The sequence below is a fragment of the Chaetodon auriga genome, chromosome 13 (genome assembly GCF_051107435.1).
Source record: "Chaetodon auriga isolate fChaAug3 chromosome 13, fChaAug3.hap1, whole genome shotgun sequence".
In the NCBI taxonomy this organism is placed as follows: Eukaryota; Metazoa; Chordata; class Actinopteri; order Chaetodontiformes; family Chaetodontidae; genus Chaetodon; species Chaetodon auriga.
In genome coordinates, this window is record NC_135086.1 from 21,067,708 (window position 1) to 21,090,707 (window position 23,000).

Below are 23,000 nucleotides of genomic sequence, written 5' to 3' on the forward strand. Positions count from 1 at the left end.
CAAAATACACCCGACCTCTGCCCACTCACCATGCATCCAATCACAAAGCTTTTTCTGATTCTGATTTCTGATTTTGAAACCATTTGCCATTAGGCCTTCTCACTTCCTTATCAAATGAGTTTTATTCTTGAGATTTAGCGTAAGAATGGACGTGAGTCACTACTTGAAGACGCTGCAGCATTGGTGAAAAAGGACTTCTCCCTTCTATTCTCTGTGCTGTTCCTGTAACAGCAGACCACATGAACTGGCCTCATCAAAAGTTGGAGTGCCAAAGCCAAGACATTAGCCTCACACCTCAGACAGAGCCAAACCTCAATAAGATGACTGTCTTCATGGGAAGTAGACATGAGACAGAAAACATCCCACATGACAAATGTTCCCATAATGTTTTGTCTTAGACACACAAAGCCTTTTAGGAAATTATGTATCATGTGGCTTGGCACATAAATTCCAAACAGGCACATGGGGTGTTTTGTTTCCACTCAACCTAAATGCAGATAAAACCACATAAAACAGACCTGGTCCCAGCTGTAATGGACAGTTTCTAATGCAAAGATAATGAAATGGCAAATATCCAAACTGTGTCATACACATTACAGATACAGTCAGCACATATCTTTCAAGGGCTGTCGTGCATAAAATGATATCATTGCACAAAGGACAAACCCAAACTGAGCACACTGAATTTATGTCCCCTGAATGCCTTGTTTTGTTCAGTCTGTTTTCATTTTAGAGATGCAGTCCATCCAACACGGTGAGTATTTCTAATTCATGTGTAATGTAGAATCTCTAACCATTTATGTAAAACAAAGGAAAAAGCCTAAACCAGCCGAGACTCCACCTCTTCCCTCCTCAGTCTCTTAATCTGAGTATATTTAATGTCTTGTTGTTTACAATGTTCGCCATTTTAGTTTAGCATGCTAACATTTGCTAACATCCACTTCTTTTATACAGCCCATAGCTGCCTTTAAATGAAACTTGTGAGCTTGTGCATAAAACGTGGGAAGTCGTGGACACAGTATGCTTGGTGTTCATGTGGTTACGTCATGAGACTCATGCTAACATGGAGGTTAGGGCAACAATTTAGCAAGCTGGTGAGCACGTGACATAATGCAGGAAATGCAATGGCACACTGACAGAAGACAGAGATGAGGCCGCAGAGAAAAGAACATTATAAAATTTGAAGAAAAACTCTGAAGTTCAAAAAGCGAACTTCCATGGCTTCCACCTTTTCTGAATAAGCCAACAAGTACGTCACATTACGTTAATTCTGAGCTTTCGGGCGGGGGGACACACAGTAATGGACACGGTAAATGTGAGCTCACTGGAAAGTAGAATATGGAAACACTTACAGTCATCCAATGACTGTGTCCTTGTTGAAAAGCACTTCCAGTCTGAGTATGTCTGAATGCTTTTATTGGGAAGCACTTGCTGTCTGCCATCCACCATCATTGTGGGAAGTACATTATGTGAAATCTCCAATAGTTGTTTTTTTTTTTTTTTTTTAAACAGGCCCCATTCATTGAGCGCACTGGTAGATTCCATAGTAAACTGCAGTCATCTGTTATTTTTGGCTGAACAGACAGTATTAGGAGAACATGCAGGACCAAACTGGGATCTGATAACAGGATGGCCTGGACAGATAAAGGTGTCACACTGTACTCCATTTGTTTTCCATGTTTCTTCAGTTCTTGGAACTGTGTCATACTCATACTTTATCAAAATGAGTAATTTGGCTTTATGCATTACAGGGGACACGTAGACTGATCCATAGTCCTGTGACTCACTATATTCATCACATAATACATTTAAGTATTTGTGTGCTGTAACTAATGACCCACCACTTTTTTATATGATAATAAATGACTGGTTCTGTTAATGTAGTCTGGTGGCTTTGGCCAGAGCAATGTAAAGGCGGTCCCTGGTTAAACAAAATACACCCTACTCTCGAACAAAAAGGTCTGTCTCTGTAGGGATCCTTTCCATACTGCTGTCAAATACTTATTATAACAACATCAGCGTGTCAGTGTCTACAGCGCTTCGGTTCGATACTGAAAAAGCATCAAAAACTTTTTTAATGAAATCTTCCAGGAAATGTGTACCCACACAAACTGGAAACTGCACATACAATGTCACTATGACTGATTTTGACAGCATTACTGGCCACACGACTGCACCTCCCTGGCCAAAAAGGCAATACCGTGACTCCACTGGCTCCACTGTCTGCGGAAAGCTGGTCTCCCTGCGCTATTTAATATGGGAACCATAACACATTCAGGCTGCAAATCCTCACAGAGGATAGTGATGTGAGCAGAAAGTCAGCTGGGCAAACAAGGAGACAGCAAAAAGACAAAAATGGTAACAGAGGGCAATAAAAACAACAACACAGAGACTAGAATGTTGTTACCAGAAGCCCTGACTGGATAATGATAACAGTTGAGGAGTAAAACCAGTAGGAAACTGAACAATGGCATGAAATAAAATACACTGGAATACATGAAAGTAAGTACAGAGTAAAACAGGAAATGAAGTTAACTAGAGTGCATACCAGTCATCACATCTGCACCTTGCAGTATGTGTCTGTACCTTACGTACTCTATTTTTGTCTTATGTATAGTCTGAAGGCTTGCTTCACTCCAACTGAATGTTGTATCATTCATTATTTCTCAATCAGGATCAACACAGTTTCATTACTCTTTGCACTGCATACAGATGAGGACGATAAAGTTTCTCTTATTTATTTCTGTTGCTGCTTTTATACTCTTGTCATGTGGTTTTGTTAATACTTTACGTCACTGAATTGTGCCCAACTTTCTGTCCACTAGGTTTCAGTAAAAAAAAACCCAAAAACATTTAAGAAATTTGACTGTATCTAATTATTCCAATATTCTCAAAGAAGAAAGGAAAGAAAAGAAAATGAGAGAAGGCAGACCAGACTTACTGAATGAATGAATATATCATTATGTGAAAGCCTCTCTCTCTCTCTCTCTCTCTCTCTCTCTCTCTCTCTCTCTCTCTGTGTGTGTGTGTGTGTGTGTGTGTGTGTGTGTGTGTGTGTGTGTGCGTGTGCCTGTGTGTGTGCTCAGGGACAGCAGCGAAGATATAAACCCTCTTGTGAGGAGAGACAACACACAGTCTGACTGAATCCTCTGTGGCTGGCAACACACACTTCTACGAGGTAAGCAAGCATCATGATCAGTACTCTTTAAGTTTATCTGAAACTGCATTGCATTGTATAGCTGCAGGATATGTTTGTTTACAGTAAACTAGGTGCCTGAGTGACAAAGAAACTAAAGGCAAAAAATAAGGCTGGCCAAAGCAAGGGAAATAAAACACCTGTTTTCAGTATATTTACAGTTTTTAGTTTATGAGAACTAACTAATGTAAGACCTTTAAATCCAATTGATTCAAGTTGGGATTTTTCCAATACTGTCTGTTGGCAGCTGTACCGCAGCATACAAATATTTACAGAGGCTTTATCTTTGACTAACCATATCATATCTATTTCAACAACCCGCAGTGTTATCATCAATGTAAATGTATGTCATTTTACCAGCGTTTATAGTCTTATCTTAGAATGTCGCTATAACATCAACTCTGTGAGGGAGCAGAGAACCCACACAGACTGTGTGGGATAGGTTTGGTTGTTTGCTTTGTTGATTACTTATTTCCACAAACTGTAAGGCAGTGACAGCATGGTTATAGCAGCATTAATCCATATTTTTAATGGTGGATTAAAGAGCTATGTGTAATGTGAAAGGGGTGCTAAGTATGGGTCTATCTGTTTTTTTGCTAAACCTACAATTTATCAATCATATCAGGAGAGGAAGTGACTGTGTGGAAGATAAGATCCTTCTGTCCTATGCAAATATATTTTTAGAGCCCCGCATTTTCCACTGCAGGCTTGCACAACTGCCGGTAATGGGCTATTTTCACTAACAGAACATATTTTGAACTTGACAGAGTATGGCACTGAAGCAATCACACCACCAAGATATCTGTGCCTACATGCTCTTTTTTTAACAATACTTTGATTAGTTGTCACATACAAGCGTAAAACAAGATGAAGTGAGAAGAATCAAAACACAGAAATCCAAATTAGAAAAGTAAAAGTCTAAATCTGTATTTCATGATGAGCTTCATAAAAGTGAGGATTTGCTGCTTGTCTTTGTTTTATATCATTGCAAACTCAATACCTTGGTTGGACAAAGGAGCAAACTGGAGACATTTACATTTTGCAGGCTAAATGATGAAGTCATGACATGGAAAAATAAATAAAATAATCCTCAGTTGTAGCCTTTATTGAGATACTGCAAATGCTGGTGTTACTACCTTAATCATTCAAGAACTGACATTTTCTAAGCTGTCAGTGTCTTATCTCCAATCGTTGCTGTAAATGCTGCATTTCATGAAGCCACACCTCTCGCCCGTACAGCATCCTGTCCACTGAAGTCGCCTGGAGAGCAATATACTGTACAATATACTAAGTACACTCTACAATATACTATACAATATACTTTTGTCCAAATATTAAATCTGATCAAACTCTGCATTCGCATTATAAGTGATTGAAATATGGGTTTTAGAGCAACATGTCTTTTGTTATGTCTTTCACAATTCTCCAGACAGATACTGATGAATCATATGGTGTAGCCTATATTCCAGATAACTATGACATAGGTTCAAGTGCAGTCAATTGCATGTCATCTGTATTCATCTTTATCTTTATATGTCCTGCCGCTTTTCATATGAACAGTGGCAAAGTACCAAAGAACCACATGCAAGTTTGCAAACCAATACAAAGTATTGAGAAATCTAACAGGGCAATCTCATATCCTGTCCAAGAACGCAGCAGCAAGATATTCCGTCTAACATGATTTAATCTTCTAGCATCCGGTACGTGGTTTTTAATTAGAATTTCTTAGAAGATGCATTTTGAAACTGTCCTGATCATATCACTCTGTTGTTAGTTTCAAGAAGCAGCATTGTGACTGAAGCTTCCTACAGGACTGACACTGCATCAATTATTTAACAAAGTGCTTTAACTTTGTCTCTTTCAGCAAATGGATACTTACCAACTTCTGTTCCTCATCTCCATGCTGATTACTACATCTAAATGTTCAGGTAGGATATACATTATGAAGAAAAAAAGACTAGGACAAGGATGGTCCTTTAATGAATCGATTTGTGTCGATGTAATTGTGTCAGAAGTTGATCCCCATTGACCCACACATGCACTATATCCACTCATAGTGCTCAAGCTGCACAAACAGCAGAAGGTACTCTTAAATAGATAGCCTGCCCTGTAATATATAGTGTTAATGGAGGATAGTAGCATGATTACACTGAGACAAGGCCAGAATATAACAGTCATGGATTATATTATGTCTGTATCTATGTTTTAAAATCAATTTGTATTCATATTACATCGTAAAAGGAATGCCAGCTCCCTAGATAACATAACAGTTGAAGTATAAGGCTCATGATATTCTATTTTTTCTTTATTGTCCACAAATCCCACAAAAAGACCAAAACCAACAGTGAAGCTATCTGACAAATCAGTATGCTGTCTTATTCCTGTGTGTTATATAACTCAGTTAGTGTCCCAGTGAGCCACACTGTTGCAGAAAGTCAGAAAGTATTGGGAGATGGTGGTTTTGTTCTTTTGATGGGATAAATCCAGCCCTGTCCTGTAAGTTTAATTACAATGGCGCTTAATATAGTTAATGCTTGTTTGTTCTGTCTGTATCTACATCCTAATATCACTATTTCTGCTAGGTCTCCCTTGTAAAGGTTTGGAATGTCAATGGGATCTTATGTGGTTGCATAAACTGTTTTATTCCTATGCTTTGCATTAGTACTGCAGCCATTCAGAACTGTAATAACTGCAGCCTCATTCTTCCTGCATATTTACATATCCTTGATTAGTATTGTGCCTTTCACTTTTATCATCTCTATCATCTTGTCCACTTTCAGACACAGCGGAGCCCCAATGTGTAGACTTTCAACTGGAGACTTTTAATCTTCTTGAAAGTGAAGCATTTTATTTTGTGCCTCACGTGCTCGATGACTACCTGCGTGATGGGGAGTTCACATGGTACAAAAATCACACCAGTAACTCCCAGGCTGAGCCCATCTCAACTGACAAGAACGACACAGTACATTACCACGGTTATGAGCTCCTGTTCTTAAACCTCCAGACTGAGGACTCTGGTTTATACAGTGCTCGGTAAGAATACAAAACAAAACTAATTTGCCTTATTTCTATCATGAAAATCTTTCCACTGAGAAGATCTGTTGATACTGTCCCTGACCTACCAATTCTTTTCTAGGCATAAACACCCATCAGGAAAGTGCTACAACTATTATTTAAACATTGACGTCTACAAAGAAGAAACGGACAGAGCACTGCTTTACCTTGAAATCAAAAACTCTGACCGGAACAAAAAGGTCCCATGTCCAGATCCTGTCAGGTACACATGTGAAGATTTGGGAGGAACAATCACCTGGAAGAAGGTATGGCCACCTATGTCTACAGTGACATGCGCTGTGAATGGCAGCGAAATCTGGTTATGGGATTACTTGATTTTTGATGAAACCTTAGTTTTTGGTAAACTGATCATCTTCCTTTAAGATAGCTGTAGAGACTCAACAGTTCTAAATCAGTACATTAGTTGAAAAGTAAACCATGGTTTGGTTACTCATGTGGTTACTGCTACATGTGTAGCTGTCACAAACAAAGATGCTGATGTAAGACAAAGAGACTTAAAAAGTGTTTCACTGCGATCAACAAGCTAAAATGTCTAACTATCTTTCTGCATGTTTATACGTTACAGGTAAACATAGCACTCAACCAATATTGGGAATAAACTTTCCAATAACAAGTGAATATTTAGTTACCAAGTGGATCTTTGTCAGTTTCATGTTTTATCATGCCCATTTGTATAAACATTATACATTCATATGACTTACATTTTTTTCCTTTTTAATTTTTCTTCCTCATATTATTTTGCCCCTCCTCATGTTTGTGGCCATTGCTGCCCGGGCTGCAGGACTTCAAGCTTCTTCAAGGTCGCCATGAAGCTGACCTGTGGGTTTATAATGTTACCAAAGCTGAGGAGGGCGTCTACACTTGCACTTGTACCTGGACATACAATGACAAGGAGTACAAGTCGTCAGGTTCCAGGAGGCTAAAAGATAAAGGTGAGAGTATTTTCAGGTTTTTATAAGCCTTTAGTTGAAGTAGTTGGAACAAAAAGATGAGGCTACTGGAGCTCAGCTTCTTAGTTTACTCACCCACTAACGGATGGTGTAAAAGCAAAATCCTCCATGTGTTTTCTGATGGATGCTTCAGGCCACTCGCTATGGATAAGACTTACTTACAATACAGGCCACTAACATAATTCAGGACAAGAGGGTGAAGGTTAGCACTATTTCCCCATCCTCACGAGAGACTGAAATGTCACCAGAGCGCCCCCTGTTAGCTAAGATGTGGTTTTAACTCTTGCTCCTTCTCAGCTGGGGTGGAGCAGTGATTTTAAAAGTGTGGTGGTTCTACGGGTGGGAGGTGAGCGCAGCAACACCCCTCTGGTCCAGTGTCCACAACATTCCAGTGCAACATGCAGTTGACAATGAATTTCAAGTTTATAATGTATATTGTAGCACTACGCCCTTCACCGCAGGACACTATACTCACCAGCATTCAACATAGCAAACAATGACTTTAGACTGTTAGTGCCTAAAAAACATACTTGTCACAAAATAGAAAAAAGGATGATGTTATCTTTTTTCTAATGTCACTCATGAATGATGAAAATATCACTTATAGGACGTTACTGACTATGGTCATTATTCCACCAATCATTTTTACTCTATCTTATATATTTCTATCCTCTTCTATTGTTAGATTCTCTTATATTTTGCTTCTTCTTCTTTCTTGTTAAATTCACTATCCGTTGTACTTCATTTGAACAGCTATAGGACAATAAAATTTGATTTTATGTGACTTGATGTGATACAGTAACTAAAGCCACAGTTTAAAGGTGGGAGGACTTCTTCAATAGCCAGTTGAAGTTAGCAAGAACACAGCAGCTTTCACATGAACAAAACAAACAAATCACTCTACATTTCTGTGTGATTTGATAGCAGTGTCATACAATCTGTCATCACAGTTTGTGATTGACAGAAGTCCTGTTTCTGAATGCACGCACTGTACTTCAACTGTTTACGCCTCCCTGACCTGGCGGGTCAGCCAGATGACTGTGATTGGCTTGATGGCCTTTAAATCAATCTATCTTGAGCAATAGTTTGTCATGCATTGAGAGCTCATTCTCTGAAGTACTGTTTTTACAGATTTTGCTTTCATCAATAGCCCTTGTTGTGCGGGACTAGAATTACAGAGGTCGTCTGTGATCTTAATCCCACGCAAATTCCACCACAAATAGCCTACCATATTTCACAAAGCACACAGGTCATTTGATAATGTCAATCCCATTTCAATCAGCATCTCAGTGATTTGGGGTCGTATAGTTTTTTTTTTTTTAACATGTTTGGTGGTCATGTTCAAGTACATCTGCAAAGCATCTGTTGCTTGATCTAAACAAGCTTCAAGTGTGTATTTATGCTTGTAACACATGCAGAAAATGGGCCAAAAAACTCATAGAGTTATTGGATGTTATACGGAGTCTTGACATCATATACAGGGAATAACATCTGCACTGCATGCGAATACGTCGTATGAAACACAGATGTGGGCGATTCATTTCTAAATCACATGAGGTCCCCCCATAATAGTAGACCTGTGTAAATAGGGCTAATAATTACATTAATGTGGGAGGGATGGAATCATTTTGCTGTCAAAGTGCTGGTCTTGAAACACTATGTGTGTAGCGTGCCTGCTCCCGGGACAAAGAGTAGGTTTGTGTAGGACACTTGTTAAGCTCCACAGAGCACTAGTGCCACTGGTCGGTCCAGTCAGGGAAAACTCTCTCTCTGCAGAAGATTTAGTGACAGGAATATTGGAGAGGAAGGATGCATGAGTCATGCATGATCATTGACATGAACGATCTGTTGACTAATTTACAAAAATGGTCTGTCACTAACACCATGAACTGTGCTCAAGAGATTATTTTGGTTCTACAAGTGAATTATGAATATGTCCCACTGACTGTAATATATTTAAAATTCCTGGGTGTTGGTATCAGTGAGGACCTTTCGTGGACCTGGAGCAGCACCCTGCCAGACAAGAAAGCCCACAATGGCTGGGCCTGCTGGACGCCAAGAATACTGAGACAGCCATTGTGGAGGAGGTTCTCCCATCTCTGCAGAACATCTGCCATAAGAGAACCTACAATTTTCCTAAAGAACTTATTATTAATCCCTAATATAGACAGTGTTAAGTGTATGATCAACTGGCTGAGACATTTTCTTTTTTAGCTCAGGCAGTAAGTCTGGTGACCGGCTCCACACACTGTCCCTACCTCCCTGACTCTACTCCCTCAACATGTATCCCCCCCTCACCTGTCTAAGTACTCATATACAGAAACTTGTTTTTAAATTGCTACTGTGTGATCACAAAGACCTCACAATGAATTGCATGCCTCACCATATTATTAAGGGGATACTCCAGGCATTTTGTGTTGCATTCCAACAAGTTGGGAGGCCACCAATGTAAAATGAGTGGAGTGCCTGTTTACTATTGTTCTTTCAATGTATTATATTCCATATCTAAACATACTCTACAAACTCATGTTACTGCTGCAAATCACAATACACTCATGTTGGAAAATTTGCACTACTATTGCCTCAAACTGCAATTTCTGTACTGTTTATATTCCAAGTTTGCTAAGTGGTTTGCCCAGCTGGCAATCAAAGAAGACTACAGACTTAAATCATGTATTGTAGAATGTGCCTCTGTGCATAGAACAATAAAGCTTTGAATCTTGAGTCTTGACCTTTTTGTTTTTTGAAAATTGGACATCCTCTCTTCTCTAAACCTCTTTTCTGCACAGAATCTACTATCAGTCTATTGGCTAAAATGTTAGTTTAAAGGCCTAGAAGTAGAAGTTTTGAGTTATTTTGCTGATTAAAACAATTTTGTTCAGTTCAATTCAGATGAGTAGTCACTATGTTGTTTGTCTACCTTTTTCCTAAGCCAAGCAGTCACATGGCTTTGAAACTGCCCTGTCAGTATGTGTAGTACTAGGTGCTGCTGCACCATTTGGTGCCGATTCAGACTGTTTTCACTTCATGAGTGCGTTCAGTCTGTTGCTGGTTCAAGCTGTTAATCAGGTTAAGCAGCAGCCGACATTAATGTTATCACATCATGATTGTTTCTGTAGCCTTCACTGTCTTTTAACAAGCTCTGAATGAGAAAGTAATGTACTGTGAACCACAGCTGAGCTGACAACAGTGTTCACAGTTAGAGCTTCAGACTACTGATTCTGTCAGTGACGACAGTGATTTAGTAAGAAGAATTGTGTATTTTTCATGGTGTACTGGGGAAATTGAGTCTTTACACTCTGTTGTTATTCACGATTCACATAAGCCTAAAGTACATACACAGGAGCAAGGGACTTGCATTGGTTGGAGAGATGTCAGAGGGCTGCCACACACTGTAGGCCTGGTCAGCACTCCGAGCAGTGAGGGTTTCAGTGAAGTAGCATCACTCCGTACCGTAGACTCTATAATGAGATCAGTTTTAAGATTTGTTTTTCAAGATTCCACATACTGGACCCCTCTATCACTCAACACGACTGATGTGTTAATGTTAGGTGGTGTTAGGAATGAATGCACTGTAATGTAATGCAATGAATAGGACATTACAAATGATTTGCTGATCAAACTGTTGTTCATGGATTCATAGTCACTGACAAGGTTGGGCTTTTGTACAGGAAGTGATCTCTTTACCTTGTAGACACACGTCTCATCCACAAGTGATTACATCATTGTTCAGAGTGCAGTGACATTACAGCACTGCAGCTTCAGATTTTAAGTTCACTTAAACGTCCATTGTTTTAAGACAAGTTTGAGTTACGGAAGTGTACAAAAGTTGGGACATTTTTTGTGTGTATGGTAAAAATAATTAGTTATAGTTATGACAGAATGTGTCTGTCAAGTGTCTGATGGAGTAAAATGGAAAGAAGCATTCATCGTGGTGTTTTATTTTTTGCTTGCAGAGCAAGCTGCCCACCGTAAACCAGAAATCATCTCTCCCTCTGACAAGGAGCTGTTTGCTGATGAAGGTAGGAAAAATTCTAATATATGTTATAAATCAACAGCACAGTGTTGTGATAGCACTGCAAATACAACAATTCATATGTCAACTCAACTACTCACACCTTGATTATTAGTGTTTTAGTGTTGATTGTCAGTGACATATCTGTCAATTGTTGCAACTTTGCTGTATTTTTGTTGAACCTTAGAATAAAATCAGATTTGAAAAACCACATAAAAATCAAATAAAATACAAATAGAACAGATCAGATATGAGGTTACAGTGTAATTGTAGCAAAGGAAACAAAAGGGCATTAGAGAAGCCGGTCTATCCAAGGCACCGGAGAACAGCAGAGTTCTTAATGTGGATGTGAAAGTGTCCAGGGTTGGGGCAAATTTCATCAGGAAATCAGTTCCATCTGTGTACAGCATAGTAACTAAAAGCAGCTTCCAGCACCATACAGTCATTAGGCAAAGAGCCTTCCTGATATCTCCTTTCATTTGTTGCCTCTCTTTTTGCTCACATAAACAATTTGGATGCTTTCTCATTATCTGAAGCATTCTTCCCTGTCTTTGCTTCCATAGGCTGTAGTTCAGTGGAATAGTGTGAGAGCACTGACAGGATTGTGTGTTGAGCCAATTGCACACATGCATGTGAGTCCTGACATTATACATGCAAACTGGGACCGGTGTAAGTCCATGCGGCAGTCTTAGTACTGCAACACCTAGTCTGTAATTATGCTAATTTCTAGGGACATGCATGCAATGAATTCACAAATTAACAAACCACCCACACAGCCCTGCACATATGCAGGTAATCCTCTCGAGCAAGAAAACACCATATCACTCTGATCGAAGCATTTCAATTCAAAGTTTGTCAGCTCTACCAGAGTTCTGTTCCAATCAGCTTAAATTTCAAAGCATGAGAAACTTTGTTTCTTGTAGTTATTGTGGATTCACTCTTGATAAAACAGGTATATTTCATTAAAATTCAGGACTGAGACTGAAATTTTCCATGATCAGTTTTGTAATTCAGTGCTGCCAAATTAAAATTGTTATGTTTCAGGTAGGATAGCAGCAATAGCACACACGCAGACAGGGAGTAAGGGTAAAAATAGGAATTTAATGAAGGAGCAAATGAGGAAACTCGTAGCTGGGAAGTCCTGAGAGCAGCAGGTGAGGTACGAGGTAATGAGGTCGTGAGCAGTTCAGAGATACGCTGGAGCGCACAGACCTCAGGTGGGGTGAGGACTTGTGGCAGGCACATGGTGATGGAGGCACAGGTGAAGCGAGGTGGTGGTGGGTTGAGGCCTTGAGACTTGAGGCAGGTGGAGGCAAGAGTCTGGGCGGCATGGTGGCACTGGTAAACGGCCAACAATACCACTAAGCAGCAGAAACATCTGGTGAAATCTGGCAAAGAATCTTCAGCAGTCCACAGTCTTTATGCTGTGTTTGATTATGATGAGTCCCAGCTGAGTAGGAGCTACCTGGAGAACCACAGCCAGGAAACAGAGGAAAACAGAGCCCCACACCTCTCCACAGCACACCAGAAAACCCAAGTTTTCCAAACCACCACAAAAAATAGCAGGACAAAGTAAAGTAAATGAGGAATTTCTGGAGGGTTTTAATGAATGCTCTTAAACTCCTGTAAGAGTTAAATGTCAGTTGTGAGATATGTCTTGTTCTTTCTGCCAGGCTTTGAGATCAAGCTGAACTGCTCAGTCTTCTGTGGGACTAACGTGGAACATTGTCATGCCAGCTGGCATGTTGATGGAAATCCTTTCAAACAGAAAGATGGATACAACCAAACCACCAAAAAGTAAGTTTGGTCAAAACCAGAACTGCATTGATTCAAAAGAATCACATAACACACCGATGGAATGTGTGTATACTTAAATGATATATGGATAACTGGGAAAATTCAACCTGTTTGGGGCACTAGAGGAAAAGCCATCAGGATTCATCCTCAGCTGCCCATGAAGTTCAATGGCAATCCATCCAATATTTGTTGAGATATTTCAGTCTGGACCACAGTAGTAAACCGAATGACCGAGGTTGCTAAAAACTTTTCTTTAACTGTGAGATATTTAAAATTAAGATGGAGATTTTGTGCATTTCCTTGCCCTGGTGGGTGCTGCAGTGACTCACTTAACTCTCTGTAATCAAGCATAATACTAAGTGTCTGGCTGTCTTTAATGAACTAAACTCTGTCCTTTGTTAGAACCACCGAGAACCCGTCAAAGAATACCATCTCCACTGCGGTCCTGACCATTGACAGAGTGTCTGCTGAACATTTCCAGACTCAGTTTAAATGCACCGGCAAGGGCCCATACAGAACGGTGTCTGACACTTTCACTCTGAAACGAAGAGGTCAGTGACAGGTTCATTGTCTGGCTAACACTGCATCAGGCTTTGGTTAGTTGAGTTGATTAAATCACACACAAACACACACACACACATTTTCTTTCTACCCTTAATTTTGTGTTTGTTTTCCAGAGTCAATAATTCCACTTGTCACAGGAAGAGTGTGTGTGTTGGTCCTCTTTGTGTTTGCTGCCATGCTGGTCAAGTGCTTTGCGATTGACCTCGCTCTCTTCTTCAGACACTACTTCCCACTAGGAAGTCACAATAAAGGTAAAGAAGATAAGAACTTTTTTAATCCATGGAGGGTTTATTCAAGGGAAGGGGTTTAGTTATCTTAAGTCCATACTAAAAAATAGAAACTTTCATGTTTGTCAGATAACTCTTTATATTTCAGGTTGTGTACACGGTACATCAGGATAGTTAGTCAGGTTATTTTCTACTTTGACAGAGCCAGACAAGCTGTTACTACCTGTGTCCAGCCTGTATGCTAAGATGAGATAAGCTTTTTTGCCTTTTTTAAGGTGCTTTCTAAGGTGCTTAAGGCGCCATTTTTTACTCATCAAAGTCTGTTTACGGCTCTAAGTCTATTAAATTCTCTCTCTGGTCCAGGTAAATGCATAATGTGAGTCAAGAGGAATTGGTACACATATTTAAATGTTTTTGTGTAGATGGTCCAGCAGCTCGGGGATGTATAATCTCAGCTGTTGAATGAAAATCTCTCTTTTCCCTCACGTCTCCTGCAGTGATGCTGCTGTGGTTATCATGCTCCTGGGCTGGGCAGCTGCTCCCTGCAGATCCCCTTATCTCAGCTCAGGACATTCCCTCAGCAGTACGGTGCTACAAACACTTAGCATTTTCAACACTTCAGTACACGTTTGTCCATCGTTTAAGCAACGCCAAATGTATTGTAGTTACACACACGGTCTCGTTCCTTTTCTTTCATACTGTTCTGAACCCAGTTGAAAAGTAGCTTTTTATCCATATTGTGACAAGTTAAATTGGAAAAATGTAACAGCATTCAGTTTATACAAACACGTATGACTGATATTCCTGTCCTACCTTGTGTCTTCAGAGTGTGGTTGCGGATCAAACCCCCATTTTCTGCAAGAATCTCCAGAGACTAATGCTGCCAATAGATTTGTGTCACACACAAAGCGCACATCTTACAGTAAATGTGTAAACATTTTGATTGAAGTGTTTTTCAGAAGCTACATTAAACTGGTTAAATCCATGATGGATAACAGTCTGTCCAATGTCCTCCTCTCCACCATTTGAACGCATTTTCTGTGCCAAAGCTGCCACCTACAGAGTGGTATTCAGGGTCCCTGGGTGCCTGCTGTTCCCTTCTTGTCCAGTATTTCCTGACCTTCCAGCTGCAGCCGTCCTCCTTCCCCACTGAATAGTCACAAGTGGCATACAACATCCAATTTCTCTCAGGCTCAACCAAGCAATGGGGAACAAGTGAGTGGGAGTCCACTGTCCCACATAGACTGGGCTACAGAACCTACAGTGCAGTGGAGCAGTCAGGTGCCCTGTCTGTCTTAGATCTGCTCTACCACCCGTTTCTAGTCCCTCTGTTCACTCAGACTTTCTTGACCTCTCGGGAGTGCCACAGGAATACCTGGACTTGAACAGAGGACTCAGTGACATCACTGTGAAAAGCAGGCACCCTCTACCACTCATCCCTTCCACCTTTGAGTTACTCCAGGGAGCCACTATCTTTCCCAAGCCACCTTATACTTATCGAGGGAGGGGGTGAAGGGAAAACTGCCTTTAAGACTCCCAGTGGACACTGTTAATATCTTTTCAAGTAAAGTATCTGAATAATTCCACCACCTTCATCCACCACAGGGTTTGTCCATGAAGCTGACACAACCATGTCCATGAATTCCAAGAATTTGCTTGTATTTCCCAGATGCGAGGATGTATGATGCCTATGTGGTCTATCAAATGCAGCACATGGACAAGGTGACTGAGGACTCACTTTGTCAGTTTGTCATGGGCACCTTGCCCTCCGTCCTCGAAGACAAGTGTGGATATCGACTCTTCATCCAGGGGAGGGATGACATACCTGGGGAAGGTCAGAATTGGATGCACGCACACACACGCACACACACACACTTATTCATGCTGTGTATATATATATATATATATATATTTTTTTTTAATTATTTTTGGGGGGCTTTTTAGCCTTTATGATAGAGACAGCTGAAGGTGCGATAGGAAAGGGGGCAGAGAGAGAGGACAACACACAGCAAATGAGCCGCAGGTGGGAGTCGAACCTGCGGCCACTGCAGAGGACTGACAGCCTCAATACAACTGAGCTATAGGGGTGCCCAATTCATGCTGTATATTTGGATGCTACAAAACAAATATGGATACTGGAAAGGCCAACTTCTTTAAAATACCATCTGGAGTGATACTCAGAGGCCTCCCTCACTTAAGCTTTTGTTTTCTTCACAATGTCAGTCACTTGCATTACCATTTTTATTCTCTCCAAATTGTTTTGTAGACAAATTTTTTTGACACAATGATGTCATTGCATCGTCTTTGCATGTCCTTTCTTTTCTCTTTCTGGCTTTAGTTGGCAGTTTTAGTAGTAATTTACAGGACTCAGAACAGCCACCACATAGGCTAAAAATCAAAGTCAAGCACCACCATGGTGAACACTACATAAGCTATTTGTTTTGTTTTGTTTGACTCCACAGACCGTCTGGAGCTGGTGGAGGTCCGCATGAAGCAGAGCAGGAGGCTGATGGTCATCCTCACTCAGAGTTCAGGATCAGGGTCCGATATCAGAGACCAACATCCTGCCTTGCTCCAAAACTCAGTTGGAGGGTTTGACTGGCAGGTAGGAGTTTAAAAAATCTGCAGATAAAAATTAGAGTACTAATTTTATCTTTTTAAATCTTTTTTGTTTTTTTGCATGTGGTAGTTTTGAGTAAAAGTCAAAGTTCACCTGAGCAACTGACATAAAAGTGAGAAATGGAATGGAAATGGAAAAGGACTCAGGACATGCTGATAGTCTGAGTGAGATGAGTTCTTACCCTCCTTTTCTAAGACTTAGAAGAGGGATACATTTTCCTCTTGATTCCCCTGTTTCTCCATCATCCACTCTCCATCAATACAACATCTTTTGCATAAAACATAGGAAACTGGTTCAATAAAGGATTGATACATATGTTAATAATAATTTTCCAGGTGGGGCTCCACCATGCGCTGCTCCTGAGAGAAATGAGTGTGATTCTGATACAGCTTGGAGACACTGGACCAGGTGGATACACACACCTTCCGCCTGGCTTGCAGCACCTGATTCGCAAGCATGCCCCCATTCGGTGGCCAGAGGGTTCACGGGGTGCTGCCGCATGGAACTCACGCTTCTGGAAGAGAGTGCGATACCTGATGCCTGCCATACCTGCCAAAAAATGTCGACAGTTTGCTATTATTTGAAACCCATATGGACTTTGTTTTGACCTTCCTCGAGTGAAAGCCTACATACAGCCTTTAGCCATCCAGAGTGCTGATTCCAGGACCTGCAGAGGTGGGTCAGGCAGGCTGGTCACAGGCAGGATTTCCACTGCTAACAATGATGGGATGCAGAGTTTTTTTGCACAATAGCTTACCACTGAGAGACCAGAGACAAAAGTCCCCAAAGACAGAAAAAGATGAATTAATGTAAAGATAATGGATGTAATTATTTTTAAGAAAAGGGATGAGTGGTTGATAAAAGACTATAGCCTAGCTGTTTTAGTTATTTATCTGTTTTAAAGATTTGACTTATGTTATTTGTGTCACCGATATTAAAATGAATTTTTCTTGATATGTCTGCTTTTTAATTAAAAAATGCTACAGATAGCAAAGAAATTGCTCGTTAGTTCATGTGTTTTGTCTACAATTATCCTTATACACTGCTATATTACATGTTTTGGTGATATAAACTTATTCATTGAGTTGACAATTACAGACATATTTAATCAGGAATGCAGTGATGGTAGAAATGTAATACAGAAACCCTTCTACCTCTGTATTGCAGGAGGTACAGTTGTTACTCACATCCATCAGCACGACCACAACAGAACGAAGCAGGTAACCTTTTCTTTTCCCAGCAAACATCCGACAGGAACTGTCTTCTCATGTAGGATTTACCTTTTAGGGGATATTATTGACCCGATATTACAGATCTACTGAATGTAACTGTAGTTACAGCATTTATCCTGTAGAGGGAGACACATTTCCTTGCTACAGTATGTTACCCATAAGATGAGTGTGAATTTGATGCGGTTGTCCTGTTAGCAGAGCCTCCATCACAGCATTTCATTCATTAAAGACAAAGGGAAATTAATATTCAAGAATAGTAGTACATGGAATAAACAGCAATATTGCTTTAACCACATTGTCTTGAGTATTACTACAAAATTATTTGCTCTAATCTTTGTTGCAAAGAATGGATTTATCCAGGTAATGAGGCTTGTGCAATCTCTTTGGTGTGTTATGTGCTGATAATGCTAAATAAATGAACCTTAAAAATACCTTAGCTTGAATTAACAAAATAAAATAAAGTGACCACTCGGGTGAAAAAAGCTTTAATGGAATGGGCTGGAACAAGATAGTAAGATACTGTGCGACACGTGTGTCCACAGCAGGTGGCTGGTCAGTGTTATATCATAGCTGTACCTGCAGTGGGTGGAGGAAACACACACATGCAGTTCACAGCCTGGCCGGTGGGTGGAGACACTCCTGCAGGTACATGATGGACATCCTCACTAACCTGCTGTACCGTAAACGCATCACACGCAGTGAGCAGCTGACTGTCAGCTGCTGGTTAAACGACACCTTCAGCTGCGCTTACTCTGGACGGTCTCTCAGTGACTGATGGAGGATTAATTCAGGACGGGGTGGATGTCTTGTACAAGTAAGTGGTGACTCCCACACACGACATTTTGGATATTTTTGACCTGAAAAACCCAATTTAATGGCAAAGACATTTGAGGCGAAAACTATAACAACGCCATGACGTTCTTAAAATAACACTGCTATGGAAGTAAAAAGCAACATAACTGCTACTTAAAAACATTATTACTGTAATTACTTCATCAGATCTCTGCAGGAGTAGGAGTCAGAAAGAATGAAATATGAATGAAATGTGTCGTTAACTGGAGTAAAGTTAGTATAAACTCTGTGCGGTACCACACACACTTTAAGAGCTATAAAGAAAAATGAAACAGCACAACTGTAGAGACTTTAAGGGTAGAAGAAAACACGATATGCATTTAAAAATGACTTTTAGAAGCAAAACAAGTGTTAAATGAATGAATGAATGTTGGCTGTTGCTGATGAATTCACCTTTGGAGTGAATAATATAATAATTTCAACTTGTGTCAGGTTTTAGTTCAATGAAACATCACAATGCTGAACAAATTCAGTGCTGTTTTCTTCTCTGCTCTTTGTGCTGATATGCAAAGCGGGTGTCCTGGCTGCTGAAACACAGCCAGGTATTTGGCTTTTGACTGCTGCTATATTGGTTCAGTCACTCACAGCTGACCCTGAAACACTTCCAGTTCACAGCTTTGATGATGGGAAACAGAAAAGAAGACCTGTGACTTTGATCAATGACACAGAGCAAATGACTTTTAAAAGATTCTGTTATGTGTCTAGTTGTTTCCTCCCTCGAAGCAACACGTTCTTTGTACATCCGGCCACGTCAGAGTGAACGAATTTCCCTATTTTCCCTGGTTTTCAGATTTGCCCTCTCCAACCTCATACAATGGAGTTGAGTGGAAGTCCATCTGTTCTGCTCACAGCATTGAAAAACTAAATGTAAAAATGTCAGCAAGAACATATGATTTCAGAATCAATTTCCTCGTTACTCTGGATAATCCACAAAACACATTCAGCAGTTTTTAGGTAGAACGTGGTTCCAATGAAAGTTTGTGGAGCCTCAGACGATCGTAGAGGTCAATAACTCCTATTCTAATTCTACCAGTGATGTGTCTGTTGGTATCATCCCATAACCATAACTAAACTAGAGGGAAGCTGACTGCCAAATCCATAAATGATGCATCCAGTAATTTGAATTTAACATCATAATGAAACATGTTCGATGTCTAAAAGCCAGATGAAGACTCGTGGAGACTTCTAGACTTCCTGTTGGTGTTTAAGATAAATGAATAATATTGAACAGAAACATCAAGATGCTTCTTAAATGTACCACTAATAATGATCCAAAGATATCTGATATGTACAGGATAAAAATAGAAACATGTGCAATACACTCTGAAAAGGGCCGTTTCTCATAATGGCTGCTTTCACTTTGGATATTTAAGGACATTTCGAGGTTAAAAACCTCTGTATTTTAACTGAGGTGTAATGTTGAGGACTTTTACTTGTGCATTGTGTTGCTGCTACTTTTACTTAGTAGATGGTCTGAATAGTCTTCTCTTAGCAGCATTTCCCCAAAGTCCCACGTTGTACTGCTGGTACAATGTGGGACTCCAGCAACACTAACTAACATTGGTTATTTCCTGCATTTTGTCATCTACAGGTGGACAGACAGCCTGCTAAACCTGTTGGCTAGTGTCTTTAAATTGTCAAAATGCTGTAAAAATCTGCGGGGACACACTGATGTGTAGGCTCAGATGTTAGTCTGTGTTGTGCATTTGCATCCATGCATGCTCTGCATATGTCTCCAGGTGCCCTTTTGCCCCTTTGCCTGCTGCAGCGCGCTCTAGACATGACTGTGGAGCGCCGGATGGGACATGTGTGTGTCTGTGTGTGTAAATGTGCATGTGTCAGCAAAAGCAGGACAGCGGCACGCTCCCACTGAAAAGAAGGGGGTGGGTGCGGGGGGGTGCCATTTCTGGATGACGTTTGGCCCGGCAGCTGGGAGCTGCTCCGTTCTTTTGTTTCCTCTCTGACCCCTCTGACCCGGCACTCGCCCCGGTGTCACACACACACACACACACACACACACACACACACACTCACACCTGCACGCAGTCAGACATATGACCACGCACGCACACACACACACACACACACACACACACACACACACACACAAGCATTCACCGGCATATATGTAAATGTGGATATTTGCTAGTACACACCACAGACACACACACACACACACACACACACACACACACACACGTAAAAGGGTCTTCAATAGGGCAGGCCCTGTGGGGACGATCTATCATGACTTAATCAGGGAGCTGAGAATTTGTGTGTGTGTGTGTGTGTGTGTGTGTGTGTGTGTGTGTGTGTACTCTATGAAAGACATTTCATTGTAACAGTAGCATTCCATAACGTTTCCCATTACTTTCCATAATTACATGATATTCGTTATCATTGTGTGAAAGTTCCCAGATTTTCCCCAACAAACCTCTCAAAATCCTATTGAGCTCCAGGTATCCTGGCAACATGGGGAGGCTTGGAACAGTTTTTAGCTAAAACTATAGTTTTTTAAAGATGGTCTTCATCTGTTGTGTAATTAGCTCTCCACATTCTTTAAAACAGGCAGAAAACTCTCAGAGGGACACAGAGGAGTGTCGGTCGAGCAAACATTTCAGTAAAAGGACAAGAATCTGCTGAAACCATTAGTGGATTAAACCATACATCACACATTTTGCCGTTTCCAGATTCAAAATCTGAAGATTTGCTGCTTTTCTCTGTTTTTGATTATAAATTGAATATCTTTGGGTTATATACTGTTACTTAGGAAAAAACAAGCAATATTTCACTATTTTCTGACCTTTAAAGAGTGAATGTTTAATTAGGACAGAATAATCAATGATCCTTAGTTGCAGCCTTACATTCCTCTTTGAAAACCATTATTCCAAAGATGCTGAGCAGGTTGCTGTGCACATTTTATTGACCTGAGCTATGTGGTAAATCTCAGCAATGTGGCTTGCTTTGTGTGGCTGCTGAATCACTCCATCTCCATTACACCAAACACGAGCCTGCGTGAACAGCAGGTGGTGTGTGCCTGTGTGTGTGTGTGCACATGTTTTCATGCTGCCTCCTTGCCTCCTTAAGTGACCCTGAGGGCACTGGGCCTAAGGCCAACCTATTGTGCCTTCAAAGTCCTTGGTGACCCTGTCCCATCCCCCTCTACACACACACACACACACGCACACCATGTGGTCTGCTCTGGTTTGTTTGGTTTCCCTCTCCATAGGTGGGAGCATGTGCAGGAGCTGTTAGTATAGCATTATGCCTGTAAAGTGTGTGTGTGGATGATGGCAGCTGGAATACCTCTTCCTCTCCCTGTATCCACCTCTCAGGCCTTGTTAAGGGACTGAAGTAATCCCTGCCCCCAGATTAGTGTTTACCCAGTGAGCTGCTGCAGCCTCTGCTCCTGCTGTTTCCGTGCTGACATCCATCCATCCATCCATCCATCCATCCATCCATCCATCCATCCATCCATCCATTGGCCTGGATTAACTGTACACCTTCCCTTTCTTCTGTCCTTTCTCTGCTCAGTCAGTATGAAAAGGGTTATGCTGGACTTTAACTGTGATCAAGCACAGTAGCATTATTTTCTGGAGGGGGTTGCTGTGAAATGTGTGTTTTGGGGTGGAGGTTGTGGTGCCCACTCTGGAAAGCACTGCTCATGATCACAATGAATTATAAATATTCAAAAGCACATCTGGACTTCATTGACATGATTCGAGCCATGGTCGATGTGTTAGTTGCTACATATATATTGCTACATATATACAGTATATTATGAGGCATTAGCAGGAGACATTGCTAAACAAAAATGATAATGTGTCATTGTGTTGTTGCTAGTGAGGACCAGCCTGCTTTTTCATATGGTGCACAGTGATTAGTTGGAAAATGACGAGACTGTCCTGAGTTTGAGTCCTTCAGTTGCCTGAATTTGTAGAACTGTATGCAAACATTTTAGACCAGGAAAATATATCTGAATTTTCACAAATAAAATAAAATCAGAGTTTCAAGTGGGGTCATTCCTCACACTGCGTCACTGCAAAGGAAAATTGCCTCATAGAAAGGAGGATGTCCCTCCAGAAGTCATTGATTTAGTAAAGGTACAAACCAAAATGAGACAATTGTGGATTTTGTGGGATGCAGATTGAAGAAAAACCAACCCATTTTAAAAATTACTTTAAGAAGACAGATTCATCGGTTTAACAAAATACAAACACTCAAATCTGTAATAACAGGCTTTATTTTCATGGCTGTGATCGTTCTGTCAGATTTGGTGGCGCTTCCATATGTTTCCTCTTTTGTTTGAGGTCGAATTGCCACGCGGGTCAAACAAAACCACTGCGATTTATCTTGTGTAAACAGCAGCTACACCGTGCAGCGCTGTGCCATGCTGGTTTTGAGAGGCTTGGTAAGGTGCAGGCAGGCGGCGGGGAGCAGGACACCTGTTCATCCTGCGACTAGAAGCAGATGGC

At 40.8% G+C, this 23,000-nt stretch overlaps 1 protein-coding gene across 1 annotated transcript; it reads left to right on the top strand.

The window, feature by feature from the left end:
• The first annotated feature begins 3,146 nt into the window (after positions 1-3,146).
• On the top strand, positions 3,147-17,372 carry LOC143330998 (interleukin-1 receptor-like 1). The gene is made up of 12 exons (XM_076747811.1): positions 3,147-3,178; positions 5,061-5,124; positions 5,977-6,229; positions 6,333-6,516; positions 7,053-7,209; positions 11,184-11,243; positions 12,910-13,033; positions 13,436-13,584; positions 13,711-13,848; positions 15,494-15,658; positions 16,287-16,429; positions 16,780-17,372. The coding sequence occupies exons 2-12, from the start codon at positions 5,064-5,066 to the stop codon at positions 17,026-17,028; spliced, it is 1,683 nt and encodes a 560-aa protein (XP_076603926.1). The 5' UTR covers positions 3,147-3,178; positions 5,061-5,063; the 3' UTR covers positions 17,029-17,372.
• Positions 17,373-23,000: the final 5,628 nt, after the last annotated feature.